This window comes from Carettochelys insculpta, chromosome 5, assembly GCF_033958435.1.
Source record: "Carettochelys insculpta isolate YL-2023 chromosome 5, ASM3395843v1, whole genome shotgun sequence".
Lineage (NCBI taxonomy): Eukaryota > Metazoa > Chordata > Testudines > Carettochelyidae > Carettochelys > Carettochelys insculpta.
In genome coordinates this window covers 69761537-69782772 of record NC_134141.1, presented here as the reverse complement: position 1 = coordinate 69782772, position 21236 = coordinate 69761537, and the positions used below count along the sequence as shown (strand labels likewise).

General features: G+C 43.8%; 1 protein-coding gene across 1 annotated transcript in view; it reads right to left on the bottom strand.

Annotated features, from left to right (window-relative positions):
• The window catches only part of ST8SIA4 (ST8 alpha-N-acetyl-neuraminide alpha-2,8-sialyltransferase 4), a 107800-nt gene extending 87363 nt beyond the window's left edge, over positions 1-20437 (bottom strand). The window contains exons 1-2 of the mRNA XM_074994193.1: positions 20080-20437; positions 11671-11802 (exon numbers count right to left, since the gene is read on the bottom strand). Coding sequence (XP_074850294.1) covers positions 11671-11802; positions 20080-20192 — 245 coding nt within the window. The 5' untranslated portion in view covers positions 20193-20437. The remainder of the gene's footprint in view (positions 1-11670; positions 11803-20079) is intronic.
• Between the last annotated feature and the right edge of the window lie 799 nt (positions 20438-21236).

Sequence of the window (21236 nt, the reverse complement as noted above, 5' to 3'; positions counted from 1 at the left end):
CATATTGACTGGGTACATGTCACCTCAGGAAGGGATTCAGAGAGAAAATTTCTTGATGCCTTAAATGACTGCTTCTTGGAGCAGCTGGTACAGGAACCCACAAGGGGAGAAGCAATTCTTGATTTAGTACTGAGCGGTCCAAGAGGTAACTATTACAGGACCGCCTGGAAATAGTGACCATAACATATTAACATTTAATACTCCTGTGTTGGGAAGAACACCGCAACAGTCCAACACTCTGGTATTTAATTTCAAAAAGGGGAATTACACAAAAATGAGGAGGTTAGTGAAGCAGAAATTAAAAGGTTGAGTAACTAGAGTAAAATCCCTGCAAGCTGCGTGGAAACTTTTCAAAGATACCATATTAGAGGCCCAACTTAAATGTATACCCCAAATTAAAAACACAGTAAGAGACCTAAAAAAGAGCCACCGTGGCTTAACAACCATGTAAAAGAGGCAGTGAGAGATAAAAAGGCATCTTTTAAGAAGTGGAAGTCAAATCCTAGTGATCAAAAAAGAAAGGAACATAAACACTGCTAAATTAAATGTAAAAATGTTATAAGAAAAGCCAAAAAAGATTTTGAGGAACAGCTAGCCATAAATTCAAAAAAACAATAGTAAAATGTTTTTTTAAGTACATTAGAAGCAGGAAGCCTGCTAAAAAAGCAGTGGGGCCCCTGGACGATAGAGACATAAAAGGAGAAATCAAGGAAGATAATGCCATTGCGGAAAAACTAAAAATGATTTCTTTGCTTCAGTCTTCACGGCTGAGGATGTTAGAGAGATTCCCACATCTGAGCTGCCCTTTATGGGTGACAAATCTGAGGAACTGTCCCAGATTGAAGTATCATTAGAGGAGGTTTTGGAACTAATTGATAGGCTAAACAGTCACAAGTCTCCGGGACCGGATGGTATTCACCCAAGGGTTCTGAAAGAACTCAAATGTGAAATTGCGGAACTATTAATGGTTGTTTGTAACCTATCCTTTAAATCAGCTTCAGTACCCAGTGATTGGAAGACAGCTAATATAAACACCAATATTTAAAAAGGGCTCTAAAGGAGACCCTAGCAATTATAGACCGGTAAGTCTAACGTCAGTACTGGGCAAATTAGTAGAAACAATAGTAAAGAATAAAATTGTCAGACACGTAGAGGAACATGATTTGTTGAGCAAAAGTCAACATGGTTTCTGTAAAGGGAAGTCGTGTCTTACTAATCTATTAGCGTTCTTTGAAGGGGTTAACAAGCATGCGGATGGGGGGATCCAGTAGACATAGTATACTTAGATTTCCAGAAAGCCTTTGACATGGTCCCTCACCAAAGGCTCTTATGTAAATTAGGTGGTCTTGGGATAGGAGGAAAGATCCTTTCATGGATTGGGAACTGGTTAAAAGACAGGAAAGAAAGGGTAGGAATAAATGGTAAATTTTCACAATGGAGGGGGGTAACTAGTGGCATTCCCCAAGGGTCAGTCCTGGGACCAATCTTGTTCAACTTATTCATCAACGATCTAGAGAAAGGGGTAAGCAGTGAGGTGGCAAAGTTTGCAGATGAAACCAAACTGTTCAGGATAGTCAAAACCAAAGTAGACTGTGAAGAACTTCAGAAAGATCTCAGCAAACTGAGTGACTGGGCAGCAAAATGGCAAATGAAATTTAATGTGGGTAAGTGTAAGGTAATGCACATTGGGAAAAATAACCCTAATTATACATACAATATGATGGGGGCAAATTTAGCGACAACAGATCAGGAAAGGGATCTTGGAATTACAGTGGATAGTTCTCTGAAAACATCCACGCAGTGTGCAGCGACAGTCAGTAAAGCAAATAGGATGTTAGGAATAATTAAAGAAGGGATAGAAAATAAGACGAACAATATCTTACTTCCCTTATATAAAACTATGGTACGCCCACATCTTGAGTACTGCGTGCAGATGTGGTCTCCTCACCTCAAAAAAGATATACTGGCGTTAGAAAAGGTTCAGAAAAGGGCAACTAAACTGATTAAGGGTTTGGAACGGGTCCCATATGAGGAGAGGCTAGAGAGACTGGGACTTTTCAGTCTAGAAAAAAGGAGACTGAAGGGCGATATGATAGAGGTATATAAAATCATGAATGGTGTGGAGAAAGTGAATACAGAAAAGTTATTTACTTGTTCCCATAATATAAGAACTAGAGGACACCAAATGAAATTAATGGGTAGCAGGTTCAAAACTAATAAAAGAAAGTTTTTCTTCACACAGCGCACAGTCAACCTGTGGAACTCCTTACCAGAGGACGCTGTGAAGGCCAGGACTCTAACAGAGTTTAAAAAAAGAGCTCGATAAATACTTGGAGGTTAGGTCCATAGATGGCTATTAGCAAGGGGTGAGGTATGGTGCCTAGCCTTTTGTCGAAGGCGGGAGATGGATGGCAGGAGACAAATCGCTTGATCACTCTTTGGTTCACCTCCTCTAGGGCACCAGGCATTGGCTACTGTCGTCAGACAGGATGCTGGGCTAGATGGCCCTCTGGTCTGACCCAGTATGGCCGTTCTTATGTTCTTAAGTTCAAGATTAGTTATGGAAGAAGGTTTAGTTTAAACAGCTTTGTTTTTAATTAAATGGTGCTTTCCCAGAAGAGAGTGTTAAGTCACGTTCACCTTGCTGACGTACATAAATATTTCCCCCACTACGCACCAGCTTTTACTTATTTATTACAAATGAAGTCCGCAGGAGTTGCACAGGTGTCTCTAAAATCAGATTGTGGCCCTATGTTAAATGTACAGGTTTTCATGTTAGTTTCCTATTTCAAGAGAATGAAAAAAAAAATTACTGTTTCACAAGGAACAACTTAGTTTACCGTCAGCTGTACATCTGCATAGAAACTATAGTAAAATTCCATGTATCTATCTGAAAACACTATTTATCCAAACCCACAAGTGCCCTCCCCATGTAATCCTGAATTAGTTAATCTGCACATGCCTGGAGCCAGCTTTGCCTATCAGTACCGTAAATTCACAGTTATCAGGAAGTTTGGGGTATTGCTTGGCAAAGCTGGCTCTAGGCAAATGCAAATGAAGCAACAGCTCATGGCCCTGGGCAGATGAAGGGAGCCTCTTATTTGCTTGTTTTCAAAAGTCTGTGCCCAGAGAGGAGAAGCAAAACCATTTCTGCTTAGCCCCTCCCCCTTCCGGCCCCCACAATGGGGCTAGCACTGCCTCTGTCTGCTGGGTCATCTGGACAAATTAGAGGGTATTTGATTTTTTACCAGTTTTGAATAAGTGAAAAAATACACTTACTTGATTTACCAATGTTTCTGTATTTCTTTTCAAGCCTTCACTAGGCACGATGGTCACTAAGAAGAGACTTAACTGACATTAAGTAAGCAGTTCTAACAACTGTTTCACATACTGTACATTTAGGCTACATCTACATAACAAGCTTCTGTCGAAAGACGTTACTGTTGGAAGGGATTTCCCGGAAAAACTTCTGTCAACAGATTGGGTCTACACATAAAAGCAGATCGAAAGAGCAATCCACTCTGTTGACAGAGAGCAGCCAGACTGCCTGGCCCTCTCTCGACAGAACAGCTGATGGGAAGCTCTGCAAACTGGGCTTCCTGGTGAACCAGATGCCCTGTCAGTTGACAAGAGGGCCCCGGAGCATCTACATGACTGTTTTGTCAAGAGAACACTGCTGAGAGGTGCATTATACCTAAATGGAGATATATCTATCTCCTAGTACTACAAGGAACATTGAGAGGTCATCAAGTCCAGTCCCCTGTACTCAGAGCAGAACCAAGCACCACCCTGACAGGTTTTTCTTTTTTTAAATCTATTTCCTCCAGATACCTAAATGGCCCCCTCAAGGACTGAACTCACAGCCCTGGGTTTAGCAGGCCAATGCTCAAATCAGAATGGGGAGAGGTATAATGCTGACAATGGATGTGCCGGGTTTTGTCGACAAGTCTCTCGTGTAGACATAGCCTTTGAGTGTACTTATTTAGCCATTGTAATAAGTTTTCTGCATGCTATGTACAAGGGAGATTGATGTTTAACTGCTCAAAGGAACTGGGGATTACTGAAAGGCAAACAATTACTACTAAGAATACCTGCATGTGTTTTTATTTATAAAGCATCTTTGTCCATAGAGTCCCTGATCTTTAAATAGCACTCGAATCTTTTTGGCCATAGCTAAAAAAAAAAAATAGGAAAGCTTGTATGTTGTTTCACTTGAGCCCCACTTTGGGCTTTTTCAGTTCAATTTTCATCCCTGTATGTATTTTTGCATACAATAAACAAAATGCCTAAATATATCAAAGCAGCTAACAAGTCTCACGCATCACTAACTGCTCCTTTAGAAAAAGGCTACAGAATGAATCAGTACATTTGGCACGTCATTTGCTGGCTTGCTCCAAACCCTATGAAACAAGCACATATACATCCAATCCATTTTTTTTTTTAAAAAAAAGCACACCATAGAAGGCACATAAGCAATAGGTCCCTACTCTGAGGGCTTTATATTCTAATTGGTAGACTCCATGGACAAACGAAAAAATATTAGGGCACTAATTTTGTTGTGAGTGTTAATTATAGGATTGCATAAGAACAGCTACTGACTGGGTCCTGTATCGAAGCCCTGGCAGAGCACCTTGCAAGCGCCCGTACTTCTTACTTAAACAGGAATTTCTATTTGTTACCCTCTGAAACACTACACCTGGGTGATTTTCTCCCTCTTCCTCCCCCACAAAGGATTCAACTACAACAGGTTCCAAAGTATTGGAGTGTAAAGAAGATGGAGGAGAAGGTCACACAGTGAGTGGGACTCTGAAGACCTAAGAGGTTGTATCTCAGATGTGTTGGAGTCTTCTCTGGACAATAAGCTCCTCATCAACATAACCCTTCCCCCATTTCGGCAGCACCATCTCTCCTTCAACACTTCCCATCAAACCCTTCCCCTTTATCATCCACTGTAAAAAGGACTCAAGGAAATTACATCAGCAGTGTGTCAATTTCCAAGAGTAGTTGGAGTCTTCTCCATATGGCTGGCAGCTGGGTAGATACCAAAAAAGCCAAGCAGTCTCCTCGCCACAGGCACGCTATCTGCTCTGAAATCAACTTGTCAGCCGCCAAAGGGTACCATCAATCTGAAAATCACTCTCCCTCTTTGGCAGTGACAACAGCAAAGGCAGCAGATATCTTCCAAACTCCAATTATGAGCTAAATATGTCCCTCTCCTTCCATTAAAGCACCCCTGACATGCATATTCTGAGGGATTATATTATCAACCTCTGCTAATGCCCAGGTTAGATGTAGGAACTAAGGATCTACAAAGCCCAAATGATGAATGACAGAAGCTTAGGCATAAGATTTCCCACAGAGTCTTGACCATGGAATAGCTTAGCAGCTATCCACCCTCCCACCTGCGTAGAATCATTTTTTACTTGCGATTGAGAGTAAATGGAAAAACAATAAGCTGTCTGTGGACAGTGGCAAGCAGTCATTTACCTGACTAAATCAAAAATGGTAATGGAGGGTTCTCAAGTGATGGGTACAAAATGAAACATTGTTGTCCTTGAGGAAAGCAAAACCCTCTGAGATTTTTCTACATTTTAAACTGTTAATTGTAGGAGTTAAGCTGATGTAATACACAGCAGTAGTTGCCACCTATGGGTTTTATAAAATGCCTATACACTATATATTAAGGATTTCACAAATTATTTCTCCATTGCAAAGAAGTGACAACTTTTTATACATTATTCAATAGAGGCTAGCTTTTATTATGTCTTTATCTTAGTGTTATTTGCTATGGCATACCTCACACCACAAGTACAAACACTTTATTCACACTAACAGTTGCAATAATAAGAGTATGAATCATCTTCATGAACTTCATACCACATTTAATACACTTTGGAAAGCCAAAGAATTACTTTAGTAGCAAGAACACTCTAGGAGATTTCTGGAGACATTCTGAAATTAGCCCCTATGACTCCAAAGGTGTAAAAAGTATGGGATGGATAGATACAATTTACTATCCCTACAACTCACTGTGCTTAGGGAAACGGGGGTTGCACAGAGACCATATTGCGGAAGCAGAAGGAGGAGGTGTCTTCGTAGACTTTACATTATTAGAAAGGGTACCAGATATAGCAGTGAACTGTCCTTCCTAAACAGCATTGTCAGCTCTGTAAATGTCATTCCCTGACTTCTCACAGAACTGCTGAACAGCATTCACCCTGGCAGCGTAAGGATTTCTGGGAAGATGATCCCAGATCTCCTTGTGCAGAGGACGAGGGCAAAAGTCAACCCTGAGTCATTTTCAGCTAAAAACATTTGTTGGATCCCCTACTTCTGTGACTTAGATGCTCATTACCACTACTTGTCAAAAAAGCAGAGAGCCACTTAACGTTCAAAAGCTACCCCAAGCCTCCACACTATTGTATTTACTACTTGTAACAACAGAGACCATGCACTCTTCTTCACATATGTTGAAGAGAAAACAATATGGCCTACATCATCATTTTAGCAAGCCATTCTGTAATTTCTAACATTTACTCAAACAAAAGCCAAGCCTATAGTACCACAGTAAATCAATCTAAGCGATGGTAGTCCAGTTATGTTAACAACATAACTGAAGTCTACACAGCAAGACCCATTTACTGCAGTATCTACACCATGCTGCACGAAAGGGAAGCACTCTTCTGTTATCTTACCGTATCCCTTTCTGGGGAGGTGAAGTGCAGAATTTGACACAGGAGTGCTCATTCATCTATTTAACACATTTTCTCCAGACTTGCTTAATCCAAGACACTGCAACAATGCCAATTTAACTTCATAGTGAAGATAATCCCACAAGATTTTTTTTTTTTTTTTTTTTTAAAAACAATTTCTCTTAGTTACAAGTTTATTTTTGTTTCAGCTACGTCTGCACTGTCTCCATTGTTTCAACAACGGTAAGCAGAAAATCTATAGTATGGCTTATATACTTAACACGTTTCAGAAAATTTTTGATAGTTTGAAGATTGTGTGTGATACATGCCTCTGGAAATAAGTTTTAGAGTGTTTAATCTGACACTCTCCTCAACATTTGTCCTCTTTGCTTCCATGTAACATTTGCTTTCTTGAAATTAAGAAAAATATAGCTTACTAACTGTGTGCCATGTTGTGCTCTCTTCTGTAAGCTCACACAAATATTTAGCCACAGTGCAGAGGATAGCTCTTCCACTTGTTCAGCGCAAACCATATAGATTTGTTTTAAATCATTACATTGTGGAAAGGGACTAAAAAGGGTATTACTGGGTTTCACAATTGTTTTATTGGCAGGCTGAGCATATTGGCTATGGATGGAATCGAGAACACAATGTTTTTGCTAAATTGCAAGCCCAACAGTCTAGGATTTGAAAGTCAAGAAGTGTTAGGGTGACCATATCTCCCTGTCCCAAACACAGGACAGGGAGATATGGGGGGAGGGGTGGCTCCTCCCATCTCCACGAAGCCCCAGAGAAGCAACAGCCGCCAGCCCTCCCCTGGGAGCCCCAGGGAAGTGTCAACGATGCAGCAGCCACCAACACTCCCCGCCCCCGCTCTCCTGAGGCTCAGGGAAGTGATCTATCTGCTCTCCATCCAGCAGCAGTGCCTGTGCAGCTGCTGGTGGAAAAACTCAGCGGGGAAAGGGCCCAAACACGTGACAATTAGTCCCTTTTAAAAAATAAGTAGTGATGTCTTTTTGTTGTCCCAAATATGGGACGGATGATGGTTACCCTAAGAAATGTTCTTTGGAGCTCACTCATCACCTCCACTCCAAATTGTTCTCTCAGTTAGAGTCGATATAGAAATTACACTCATTTGCACACTGTGCAAATTAGAGTAGAATTTAGCTATTAACTAACAACTATATGGACTCGAAGCATAACACAAGCAAAAAGTAGCCCTAAGAGTTAAATTTCGCCACCCTTATTTGCGAGCTGTAGTTTATTCTGCCAATTACCCTTACAAGGTAGGGCTACACTCAGACATAGTGCCAGCAGCTTGATGCGAGAGATCACCCTCCTGGTAGAGGCTGCTGCTGGCCAAAAATGAGCAGTGTAGACACGGTTCTGCGGGCAAAAACCCCCTTTGTCAGCGGCCTCTTATCCCTGATTTTTTCCAGGCATAAGAGGCTGTCGACAAAGATGGGTTTTGCCGACAGAACCACATCACACTACTTGCCTTCTGCCAGCAGCAGCCTCTTCCATTGGGGCAATCATGTGCAAACATGCAAATTAGCCATGCAAATGAGCACCACTTGCATTTTTGAGACCACTCATTTGTGTAAAGCTGCTGGCACCACAGCCCAATGTAGTCATAGCTACTGAGTTCAGCGTGACTATTCGCACGTTAAAAAGACCCAACTCAACACTTGTTAAGATGGTGAAAGCTGGACTAAATAAGGAAAACACATGTGGGGCTACTGCTTTCAGTCACACCTACAAAAATCTGCAGTAAATAAAAATCACTGGACTTACTGCAGATGCACACTGGCCGAACCGAACAACATGACTACAAGAAGATCCCACCTTAGAGTTCATTTCCTGATTACAGTAGCCAATAGAGCTAGCTTGTCATGTGACTAGATTTTTATATTGGGTATGGAAGTCATTTTATGTGCCCAGTGTATCTATTGGACTCAAATTTTGTGCTGGGGAGCTATGCGAGGTGTCTAATGAAAGCTGAGGATGTCCCGAATCTATGTATACTATTTGTATGTCTATATCATGTTGGTAGATAAAGTAATAGATTTTAGCTATGTAGCTGTGTTAGAAAACGTTTTAGTGCTAAGCTTCACAATAAGTGTGAACTCAACTCCAGCCAGGACGAATGGACTATGAACAAAGTCTCAGACGTCGAATCCACATTTCAGACACTTGGGCCTTGTCAATGGAATGCAGCCCACTGGTCAGGTGACCTGGAGGAGTGAGCCACAGGAACATGCCCATTTCAGAAATCTGAGACTGTCTCCTGAGATTCATCCAATGGCAGTTTGCTACAACAGCCCACATGAGTCATGTGGGGGTGGACCCTCAAGGGACAATGGGAAGAAGAAAGCGTTTGGTCCCTGAACAGAAAGGATGATGTGGACTCAGCAGTATCCATCGTGAATCTTGTGGTACCTGTGCCTGCCTCCAAAGGTCCATGTCCCTGCATGTGGGCCCCAGGGGGCCAGATCTACAACGCTCCAGTAACAAACTATGTGACCTGAAATGGACTTTCAGAGACTTCCACGAATCAGCAAAACAACGCCGCTGCCCTGCATTAATAACTGTAATTAATGTATGTAATGTACTGCTTTAAGAATTTCTCTCTAACCCTGTTCTCTCCTTTTTATTAATAAATCTTTAGATATTTAGATGTAAAGGATTGGTGGGTGTGATGATTTGGGTAAGATCCATGTGTACTGACCAGGAACTGGGGTTGGATCCTTTGGGGCCCAGAAGTATCTGTGCTGAATAAGTGAAATAAGCTTTATAAAACCTTTCAGCTGAGATGAGGTTGTTTGATCTGGGCTGGTATAGCAGCTGGGAAGTCTGTGGGATTGCTTGTATGACTTCTGGCTGGCCAAGGGGCTGGCAGAAGTGCTGATGTGTCTGGTTGGACTTGCCTTAGTGAGGAGCTGTGAGTAGCCTGGACTTTAAGCAAAGTCACCCTGGATTGATTTCGCTAGCTGTGCCCAGAAACGCCATCCTATTACATAGTTTTAGCATTTATTTTATTCAGCAGTAATGCAAGGAACCAACAAGCCTTATTCTTTAGCTTCAGCAATCAGCATTAAACTTGCAGGGGCCTATGAATTTTGGTGCAGATAAAGGCTTAATGGGTTATGCTACGTTTTAAGGAACTCAGAACAGAGAGTCTACAAGGGGGAAGCCTGTCCATCACCACATCAGCCAGCCACAGGAATCCAGCTTTTGCTGTTTTAGGACAGGAACAACTGCAGATGTCTGACCATAAGGGTGCCATAGCAATAACCTGACATAGATGGTAAACTGAGATCCTTTATTAACCCATAGGGTAAGGGCATCAAAATATGAATAGAGAGCAAATACAAAGAAGAAAGAGGGGACAATCCCCTACTGAAAATTCATTAAACATAGCAGCGTCAGCATAACATAGAAGTTGTATCTCAGTCTACATATAGGCGCGGAAGTGGGTGAGGGGGGGAAGGAGGGAGGAAGTACACTTGCACCCAGGATGGTGAGCAAGATAAATGACTAACATTCAGGCTGTTCTGCAAGGGCTGGTTGGAGAATAGGAATATACATTCTGTGTTAAATCTGTATCTACCTTGCTGGGGTAGAGAAGTTTATTAATACATTTAGCAAAGTCAGAATATTGCACATATTTCCTGAAGTGTGAATGCTGTAACTGTGCATGTTGGGGTTATTAAACCGTAATTTTAATAATGCTGCGTCTAATCTTGGAACAAGAACCTGTAAAACCTTTGAGTGATAATGGGAATTCTCCATCGATTATTATATGATATAGCTCAATCTATGAATCAGATATTTAATGAAAATTATTATTTCCTTAAATGGCAATGAAATCACAGAAATGCAAGTCATCATGCTCCCTGTTCAGTAATTATTATAATTCTGAGGCATGGAGGTCACTCAGCGTCTAAGCTTTCCCAAATCTCAAGAGTCATAAATATCCCACAGACTCCTTTCACCACAATTTTGCATATGCTAATAATCATTGAACTATTAGCATCTTCTCTTTGCTTTAGTATTCAAGACATAAAAATGCTGGGCCTTCTCTAGCAACCCTGAGCATATTTTCAGGCAGGCAAACTTCTCTTGCATTAAAAAAAAAAAAAAAAAAAAAAAAAGCAGTCAAGTCGGACTTTAAAGACTAGCAAAATAGTTTATTAGGTGAGCTTTCGAGGGACAGACCCACTTCTTCAGACCATAGCCAGACCAGAACAGCATAGTTTTACTCGATTAAGGGCTTTAGGACTTGCCCCTTAAAAAGAGAATGGCTATGCAGAACAGAGCACAGATGTCCCATTTTAAAGGGCTAGAGTGAGAAAAAATTAAATACCTCAAACATGGCCCAGTATATATATTGCCCTGCTGCCTCAACACAGAGAGAAGCAATTTGCCACAGTCCTTCCCTGGCAATAGCATATTCTTCCACACCTACAGGCTCAGTTCTGCCAAGACTCCAAACATTCCCTACCCTTTTTGATCTCTGCTTGTTTGACAGGTTGAGAAAGCACTAAACCCACCAGTCCTCTAGCTCTCCCTTCCCTTACCCCCTTGTTGGGACACAAAGTCCAGAAAGCCCTGGTGTAACCATCTACAGTGAGAGATCGTGGCTTCCTCTTACTGCATGGTCTGACCACGCTTGTGTGAGGCACATTCCAGCCTCAAGTTACTTAGCAGAAAAAAGAACAACTGCACAAATACCACTGCTATTTTACTCCCTCACATAGAGCAATCACAGTTATTCAAAGCTCATACCTTACTAGTTTGAAGTATTATTTCTTTTCAGGGTTTCAGCATAAAATATTAAATAGAACTAGTACAGTATTTTGTTAAGCAACAGCCATCTTTAAACTGTGAATCAAGAGTTCTAGATAAATTTGCAAGACCCCGAGATTTACAGATGATGATAATACAAAATTAACTGACGGTTATTCAAGACACTCACCTTATCTGTAGGACCAACGAAGAATTGATTTTCCAGCCTTCTACAGAATGTTGAAAGATCGAAGAGCCACCCTTCTGAATTATTTTATCAGAGCTATTGAGCATTGATCTACTCAAACTCAACTCACCATCTCTGAAATGCAATACGGAAAAGACAACATTAAAGTAAGGCTGGAGCTGCTTGGATGTTTTTTCTGCACAAGATCACAAATGCTAGTGCTCTTTTATTTATATCCAGGAGGCAAAGCAGCAATAATTTCTCCCTTCCTCTTCTCCCCCTCCCCACAGCATTCCCACTCATTCTACATGTTCAATAAAATAAATTCCACCTAAAACACAAAAATGGTACTTTAGACACTTGGAAATGCTTAACCTGAACAATGCAAAAGCTCTTTAAAAATAAGTTAAATGAAATGTAATTAAACTATAGACCTTAAATACAGAGGAGATAAAATGTACCCTAAGCTTTTAATTATGAATATGGGCCCTTACTGACCAGATGTGGGCCAATACCTGTACTCCTGGTACATTTATACACACCCATTAGTTATTAAGCTATGCACTAAGTTTTAGTTTTCAGTTTCTCCCCTCCCATACTCACAGTTTCTCAGTACCCAGTGCATGCATAATAACTCTCCATTCTTTTTGCCTCCCAGTAATGCAAGGCCCCCAGAGGTGGCATTTTAAACTACTGGGCATATTCTCTCCATGTGCTCATGAATGTCTGTACAAGTTCATCCTTGGAAGAGAGGGGACAGTAAATTCAGCTTGATGTTTAGGAACCTCTCCACACATGTAGTCAGGCATGTTCCAAGAATGATCTTACTACAGCTCCATACTAAGCAGAGTCAGCCTGCACATTTTTAGATGTAAAAACCTTGTGCACTAGAGGAAGAGTGATAAACACATATGGAGGTTTTGCAATAAAGACAATAATTACAATAATGGCCAAAGAGTCACGTAAATTTAATAGGACACCTAAAAAGCTACAAATAAAAAATATCAAGAACAGTAAACTTAAACTGTTCTCTCTTGTAAGTAAATCTTATTGACTCCAGCATAGAAATGCCTAGCAAAATTTAAGCTACCTGAATTCAAACTTGAGGTTCTTTAATCTAGAGTTTCTCAACTGGTGGGTCATGACCCAAAACTGGGTGACCAGAATGTACCACAGGGTTGCTTCAAGGCTTCGGGGGGGGGGGGGGGGGCGAAAGGGGGTTGGTCCTGATGTATAGAATCACATCACCCCTTATGCTTGGCCCAACTGCTCTCCCATCATTATGCCAAAAGGGCCAACGCAACCTAATTTGATTGGCACTACAACCCCATTTGTCAGTTGACAATCCCACTCACACAAAATGTGCCACCTTCCGAATGTCTCCTATCCCTCCAGTCAGGAAGGTGGGCCAAAAATGAATGGCACCAAAACCACAAATGGCACAACACCCAGAAAAGGAAGCCAAACACAGCTCGCCCCACAGAACTGGAGCAGCTACTATGGTACACATGGCATATGTATTTAATACTTATTAAGATGTACACTAAATATTGTGATCAAGAAATACTTAGTAAACCAGATTATTTGCTGTGCTAAAGCTGTCGACTGGGTCACAACAGACCATAAAGATTTAAATACGGACCTTGATCCCAAAAACATTTGATAATCACTGCTTTAATCAACAGTGCATAGTACATTAAGTTGTGTCTACACTAGAAAATAAAGTCAAATGTATTAATGTCGACTTTACACCCCTAGATGTTATGAAGTGGATGATGAGTGTCCACATGTTTCGACAGCGGACAGTGTGTCTCCATTACCTTTGCTAAGTTAGACTGTATCCGCAGTGCATTGTTGGCACCTATCCCAAGTTCCTGCACCCTGGTTGCATTCTGGTTTCTATGCCAGTGTGTTATGGGAAAAAATGCACCACAAGTGGCTGTGGGTATCTGATATCATCCCAGCGTGCGTTGCCCTCACTCCCACTGAGAGCAAACTGCCAAATGCATTTTTGCACCACTTTTCCACAGCCTGCCCATAGCACATGCCGTTACAAGGCTAGTGGACCAGTCCTGAGAAATGCAAAATGCAGAAATAAAAATCTGAAAAGTTTCAGTTTGGAGCTATTGAAAAGTTGTTTTTGGTATTGCTGAAATGCTTCATTTCCATAGTGTTATTTTGATGCATTTCATTTTGACTCAGCAGCCGCATGAGGCAAGGGCAGGGACGGGATGGGGGGCACAATCAAGCTGGAAAGCTCAGGCTGATTCCCGATTCCTGTTGCCTACCTCCTGCTCACCTGCAGAGCAGCAGCAGTGAAAGTGATGGCCAAAACGGACACATTGGGGACACTGCGGGATACTTCTAGAAGCCAACAAAATCGAATGAAATAACGCTGTGTTTATACCAACATTAAGCTGACCTTCCAAATTCAAATTTGGCATTATTCCTCATGAAAAAGCTAGAGCAGAAAAGTAGACATTAGGACCCCTTAAAATCGACCTAATTATATTTGTAGAGAAGACAGGTACATTATAACATCGACCCAACTCCCTTAATCAACTTTATGCTCTAGAGTAATTATAACCATAGAGTGCCTTTCATCTAATAGCATTTCAACTGAATTTACCAGCTAAGCATGTGAACCTCTTTGCTTACTAAGGAAGAGAAAGAATTTCTTAAGGCAGACAGAATACTTGACTCCCGTATCGAGCTTTTCATCAACAGACCTCAAAGCATGTAAATGGAATATGCCAGTAGTTAGGCAGTAAGTTCTCTGGGGCAGGGTCAGTCCTTGTTCTGACTGTACAGCACTTAGAACAATGAAATCCTACGTGATAATAGGGGCTCCTAGGCATTACAAGAAAAACAATGTTTAATGTACAAACAATACAAGCAAATTAGTCTAAAGTGATTAATTCAGTTTGAACTGCAGTGGGATTTTACTTAGGCCGAACATAATTACCTAAAGTAAAATTTGGCTAGCATTTAAAAAAAAAACAAAAATATAAAACAAAAAACCCTCATGGTCATTAAAAGAGCCCATAAGCGGTCAAACACTGTGTCAAAGTTCCTCCAAAAGACAGCACTACTAAAAACCTTGTGGCTCCTCACTAACATGCTGAGGCAATGATATACTACGTCAGAGGTAAGATGCCACCTGCTGAAAACCAACTAAGCAATTGTACAGTTTTCACACCTTTATACAAGCTGTTCCAGTTATTTTAGCTTGAAGAGGGTGGGAGGATGTTCCAGAAGTCTAAATTCTCATGTGCAATAATCCCATTAGCGTCAACTAAAAAGTTATCCACAAAACATTCTTTGGGCAAGATCTCAAATCCAGATTTGTATAACCATTCCGTGGCAACTCCATAGGCAGTAAAACTTCTCTACAACAGCAGTGAACATATTTACTGTATACATTCACCCTGCTGCACAACACGCCACATGCATCTAGCGCAGTGGTTCTTAACCAGGAGTGCACACACCCCTTGGAGGTGCATGATGCCCTTTCTGGGGGGTCAGAGACATGCCAACTTTTTTTTAAATAATCGAAAACACAAATTAAACACAGGCATGTAAGTAAAACTACTGTGTTCTATCAAACCTATGTATTAACATTATACATTTTACATATATTTAATATGCATTTAAAAACGTATGTAGCCCCCACCCCTCCGGCATATCCATTTTTGATTTTTTTTTTTGTTAAGGGGTGCGACAACATATTTGAGAACCAAAGGGGTGCAGGCTTCATTAAAGGTTAAGAACCACTGATCTAGAGAAGAATTAAAAGAAAAAAAAAAAAAATCAAATCAAGTTAAGCATACCATACACTGTAAGAATACATTGGAGAGGATTCTAGTTTACACCGAGGTAGGAGTAACCCATTAAACACTTTCACACAGTAGCACGCACAACTGAACAAGCAATTAATTGTTTTACACGGACCTAAAAAAGCACTCTACCATTTGAAGTGTGGTTGAGTCTACAAAACGTGCTCTACAGCTACAAATGAACTACACACATCATACAACAACTTCTAAAACACAGGTTTTCAGGAGCTGAAAGTCCTAAGTGTTCTGAATTAATGCTCAACTCCAAATGCAGAAGTTTACTTCCTTATAAAAGTGTTCTCCTTAATCCCTTCTTTACCTCTAATATCAGTAAAAACAATAAGCTCAATTTACATAAAGCTAAGCATCTGTCACAGTCACCACTTCTTTGTGTAAACAGACTGACAAGCATAAAAATTTGGGCTACAGTCTACCCTTCACATTTATTTGGAGCTACAACTGATATTAGTGGGAAGGCCACCTAAGGATGAAGGGCAATCTAGCCTTGAAATCAATCTTGATGCTGAATCTCCTAACTCTGGAGATATTATAACCTCGATCCACATACAAAATCCATCAATATCAATGAACTTAACAACCCAAATGACACACCATTCAAGTTGTCTGTGTCCTACATATGCCTACCATATCATCCAGGGCACCAAATGTTCCAATAACTATAGGGGGAAAACAGATCACCATCTTACTTTCACATGCAGTTCCACAGAAAAATGCGAAAAAAGACAAGACACCATATCATTAGTAGGCAAATTCTTTTCACAGAAAGATCACTCTGTATCTGACCTCTCAGTCTTTGACCTTCATAGAAGACCTGCACACCACTTTCAAAGAGATGAAACCAGAAGTTTATATTCATAACTCTGCTAGACACTAAAAATCATTAATCCAGAGAGACTGATTTTAGGTCTCATTACACAAACAATTACGGACTACTTTCTACACCATTTTAAATACTTTTAGTTTTACATGCCCCCATAAGCACAAATACAGTAAACTCTTTCAGATCCAGCAGCCCTGGGACCAGGAAGTTGCCAGATATTCAACTATTTCAGATAATAGAGAGTTATACCTAGCAATGCATAACACTACAGAAAAATAAGACTAGGTATTAAGAAAACAAAAATGTACTCAGAGTGCTTTATTTACCAACAGCAATAGTACTGTACACTGCAAACCTATATTGTATTTATTGGTATTTACTTTCACTATACTGTACTTATGCAGAATATAACTAAAATTTACTTATGGTTAAAATGCCAGTTATTTGAGAGCCCCATATAATAGAAGGCCAGATATGAAAGAGTTTACATTATTAGGATATATTTATTAGGAGACAGATTTATCTATAAACTCGTGAGACAGAAAGCTAACTGGTTTTAAATGCCTTTCTGCGCATACAACTAAAAAATTTCAGGATTGTATATTACACACCAGAAAAGTTGGAAGCAAAAAGAACTCCAAGACCCAAGAAGCTGTGTCATGGCCCATAAGGAACCAGGAGGAACTTCAGGCACCCCTGAACCTGTGCAAATGGGAAGAGGAGCTGAGAGTGAAGTGTCTTCACAAATGTAGATATTCTAGACCACAGGTGCAAAAAGGGTGGGTGGACTTCTTTAGCGGTTGGCTGAAATTTCTTAATGATTGCCTGCTGGGTCTCAGGCTCATCCATTTTATTAGAAAGGTTGAACTATGTTGCTGTTTAGGTCTGTGCATTCACATTTATATCTTGATAAAGTTTTTGCATTCTTCATACTTATCTTCTTACAGGTGCTAAAAGTGTTTTTTATTCATATGAACATAACCGAAATTTCCACTGGTTTGGATTCCATCAGACAGATGGGGAGAAGGGGGCTGCTGATGAAAGGGAGGAAAAGTGGGCCTGACACAAAAAGTTTGCTGCAGAAACTGTAGGGTTCTACAGTACCCCGGTTCTACAGAAACTTTACTTAACCTGCAAGTGTGATGTACCAAACTGCAGTAAGCCAGAAAAGGTTATAACCCAATTATGGGCCCCTTTAGGAAAGGGACAGAAACACAGAGAACAAGAAGAAGCCTTGTGGCACCTTATAGATTAACAGATATTTTGGAGCATAAGCTTTCGTGGGCAAAGACCCGCTTCATCAGATGCATGGGGGGGGTGATTTCAGAGGGGTAGTTAAAGAGTGGGGTCCCCGTAAGAGGGAGGGCCAGAGCTGACAAGGTCTATTCAGCAAGGTGGAAATGGCCCAGTATCAACAGTACATATGAAAAGAGGAAAAAACAAGTCAGATCAGATAGGGGGATGTGAGCCTTTGTCAGAGTCTAATGGGGAGACATTAGCACTCAATGCAGAGAAACTGCCTTTTTGCTGAATACCAGTTTGCTAAACAGACCTGCTCAGCTCTGGCCCTCCCTCTTACTGGGACCCCACCCTTTAAATACTCCGCTGAAACCACACCCCGCCACTCATGCATCTGAAGAAGGGGCTCTTTGCCCACGAAAGCTTATGCTCCAAAATATCTGTTCGTCTATAAGGTGCCACAAGACTTCTTGTTTGTTGCTCTCCAGGCTACACTCACACGGCTACCTCTCTGATACTTGTCACCATGCAAGAAACACAGAGGCGCTCCCAGGCTTTCCTTTGCCCGGCAAAAGGCAGAAAGTAGCTCACTGCCAGCCGGCAGGAGCGGGACAGGGTGCCTGGCCCCGCCGCCGCTCGGGAATCAGTGCAGTTCATGAGGGAAGAGGAGCCCTGCTCCCTTCGGGGCCCGGGCAACCCCTCGGCGCGAACAAAGGCGCCGGCTCGTGCCTCTTTGAGGCGGGGCTGCGCTTTTTCTGTTGACTCGCCGCGACCTACTGGCAATACGAGCGAGCGCGCTACGAGGCAACCGCAGCGCCCGGCCGGAGCTGCTGCAGCTGCTCCAGCCCGCCGGCTGCAACCTTCCCGCCAGCTGCTTCTCTCGGTCCCTGCAGCCAGCCGGGCAGAGGGGGAGCAGGCGAGGCGCGCCAGGGCGCAGCGCAGCTGCCTGCCAGGGACCCCGGCGGGAGGAAGGGGCAGCGAGCCGCGGGCTGCCTTCCAGCCCCGCTGCCTGCAAGGAACTGGAGCTGGGGGGGCAGAGGGGAGGGCGGCCCAGGGGCGAGGCACCCGCCTCCCTCCAGCGCAGCACGGGCCTTGGGCGGTCGCCAGCGGTTGGACCAAACCTCCCCGCGGCGCTGGCAGGGAGGAGCAGAAGGGCGCACACCGCCCCCCAGCTGGTTCTCCTTCTCCCAGGGCGCACGCCTGCCAGCGCCCCCGCCGCCATCCCGGCCGCGCAGGGGGACCGCAAATGCACCGCCGGGGGGAGGGCCGAGCCCTCTCCTGCTCACTCCTCGCCGCCCCACCGCGCGCGCACGCACGTGGAAGGGGGCAGAGGTGTGTCATGTGCCCTGCACGGAGTTTTCTCGGCCGCGGGCGGGATTCCCGGCACTCTTCCTCGGCCCGAGCCCTGGCAATGAGTAACGCCGCTTTGCATTTACCTTGCGCCTCCAACCCAAGGAGGTGGGGACATCGACAACCATTAATGAATAACCACCTACGGCCAATGCTTCCCCCCCGCCCCAGACAGCTTCGGGGGGATCCCGCTGCGTTAGCGTATGTCTACGGTCGTTGGCTCCCTTTAAAAAGAGACAATAGAAGCACAACAATCCTATTGTCATCTCTAGGGGACGGAAACAAAGACGCGGCTAAGACTCCAGCTTCTTCACATGAGCTCCCAGTTTTTAAACAAGCCGGAGTGCCCAAAGAGAAGGAAATCAGCCAAGAGCCCCAAAGGAAAACAACAAGCAGCTTTAAGTCTTTTGTCTTAAGTAGGGGTGAGGAGAAGGAGGAAACAGGAGGTGGTCGGTGCCGGGAGACATTTCCGACAGGAAACGCGTGAAGAATGAAGGGGGTTTCTCAATCGGTCGGTGGTTTCCTGGGGAGGGGAACGCAAGCAGTAACCACGGGCCCCAAAGTTATGGCCACCTCCTGTGCAAACTTCAACGCGACAAAGGAGCCCGCTCCGCGCTCGGGCGCACGCACGCGGGGACGCGAGCTCGAGCCAGGAAACGAAACAACTTCATTTGCTCACGCGGGCCAGAGCCAGCACCAGACAGGTGTCCCGAGCCCTCGGCCAACGGCCTTCCCCACCTCCGGTGGGACTCCCGAGATCACCCAGAAGCAACGCAGCTGAAGCGCCACCGTTTCAAAGCGCCCCAGCCCCCTTGCCTGTTAGAAAGTGACCTGCGTCCTCCAGCCTGTCTGCACGCCTGTGCCAGCCCCCAGGGCACTTCACTTGGGCGCCCTTCGGCTCCGAACTCTTGACTGCGCGCACCAGTGCGCGGCCACCGGGGCCTTTGCCAGCCGAAGAGGAAGGCGACCGACCCCCCACCCCCGCGCTTATGAAGGCAAAGTTGAAACGCCTGCGACCGGTAGCAACACACGGAGGGCGGCGAGGTGCCCAGGCTCGGCTGCGTTGCGAGAGAGAGGGAGCGCGCAAGGAAGAGCCCGAGTCATTCTCCTTTGTCAGAGCCCTACAAGCCCAGGCTTTGCATTTACCCCGGCAGTTGCGTCTCCTGGCGCTCCTCCGTCCTGGCTATTTCTTTGGTCTTATAAAAGATCAGGAGGATACTTATCGTGCAGATAGTCCACCTCTTCCGGACGGAGCGCATGTCTCCTCCTGCTCTTTGTTCGGCGGGGCTGGGCAAGAACCCACCCAAGACACAAAGACTCTACGCAAATGAGGGGACAAAAGGAAAAGAGCAGGAATGCTGCTGCTGGGCTGGGCAGGGCAGAAAGCACCGGCAGCGGCGGCGGCTGCTGCTGCTGCTGCTGCTGCTGCAGCTGTTCCTCTGCTGGGAGGATCAGTCCATCCGCCCTCCCCTAGCGCTGCCCAGAGTCCGTGTGCGCACAGGCGCGCCGGGGCTCACTCTGCCCAGCCAACCTCACGTTTCTTCCCCTTGTAGAAACCAGGCGGCAGCAGCCAGCTGCAGGCTCCGCTCTGTCTCGAGCCCCGCCCTTTCCCGGGGGGCGGGGAATGATGAGCACGGCCCGGCCAATGAGCGGCCAGGGGGCGGGGACGGCTGTCTCCCCAGCTATAAAAGCCGGTCCCCTGAGCCACGAGCCTGTGGTGCTGCTGTAGGCGCAGCGGTTTGCTGTGCGGAAGGGAGTGATCGCTCTCTTCCTTTTGACCGTAGCTCGAGGCATCAGCACCTAGGGGACAGCGGTGTATCCTACACAAAAGTCAGCGTGCACAAGCACTCGGCCCCAACAACTGGACTGAATTAAGTCATCCATTGTGCATCTGGTTAGCAATTTCTTGGCTGCCAGCAAAGGGATCGTTTCAGAGGAGGAGCTGTGTTAGTCTGTTAGTTTTGGTGGGTTTTTTTCATTTTCTGTTTTGATTGTTAAGAGATTAGTCATAGTTTCCCTTTGTAGAAACCATGTTAGTCTCTATCACACTATGACCTTGAAGGCAGTTGTTAATCATTTCAATTTGTTTTATTTAGTGTGTCTGGTTGACCAAGCACAGATGTAAGGAGAGCTGGTCTGTAATTCCCTAGATCACACCTTATTTTAAAATGTTAAATTTCACTCTCCCTTAAGCCTGAGCTCATGGGTTTAATACCAAAGCTCCCCCCAAAAAGTCCAAGGTCCCTCCCTATTCCCCATAGCAGAACCTTCTTCTACACAATTGATCAAAACTCCTCACTCTC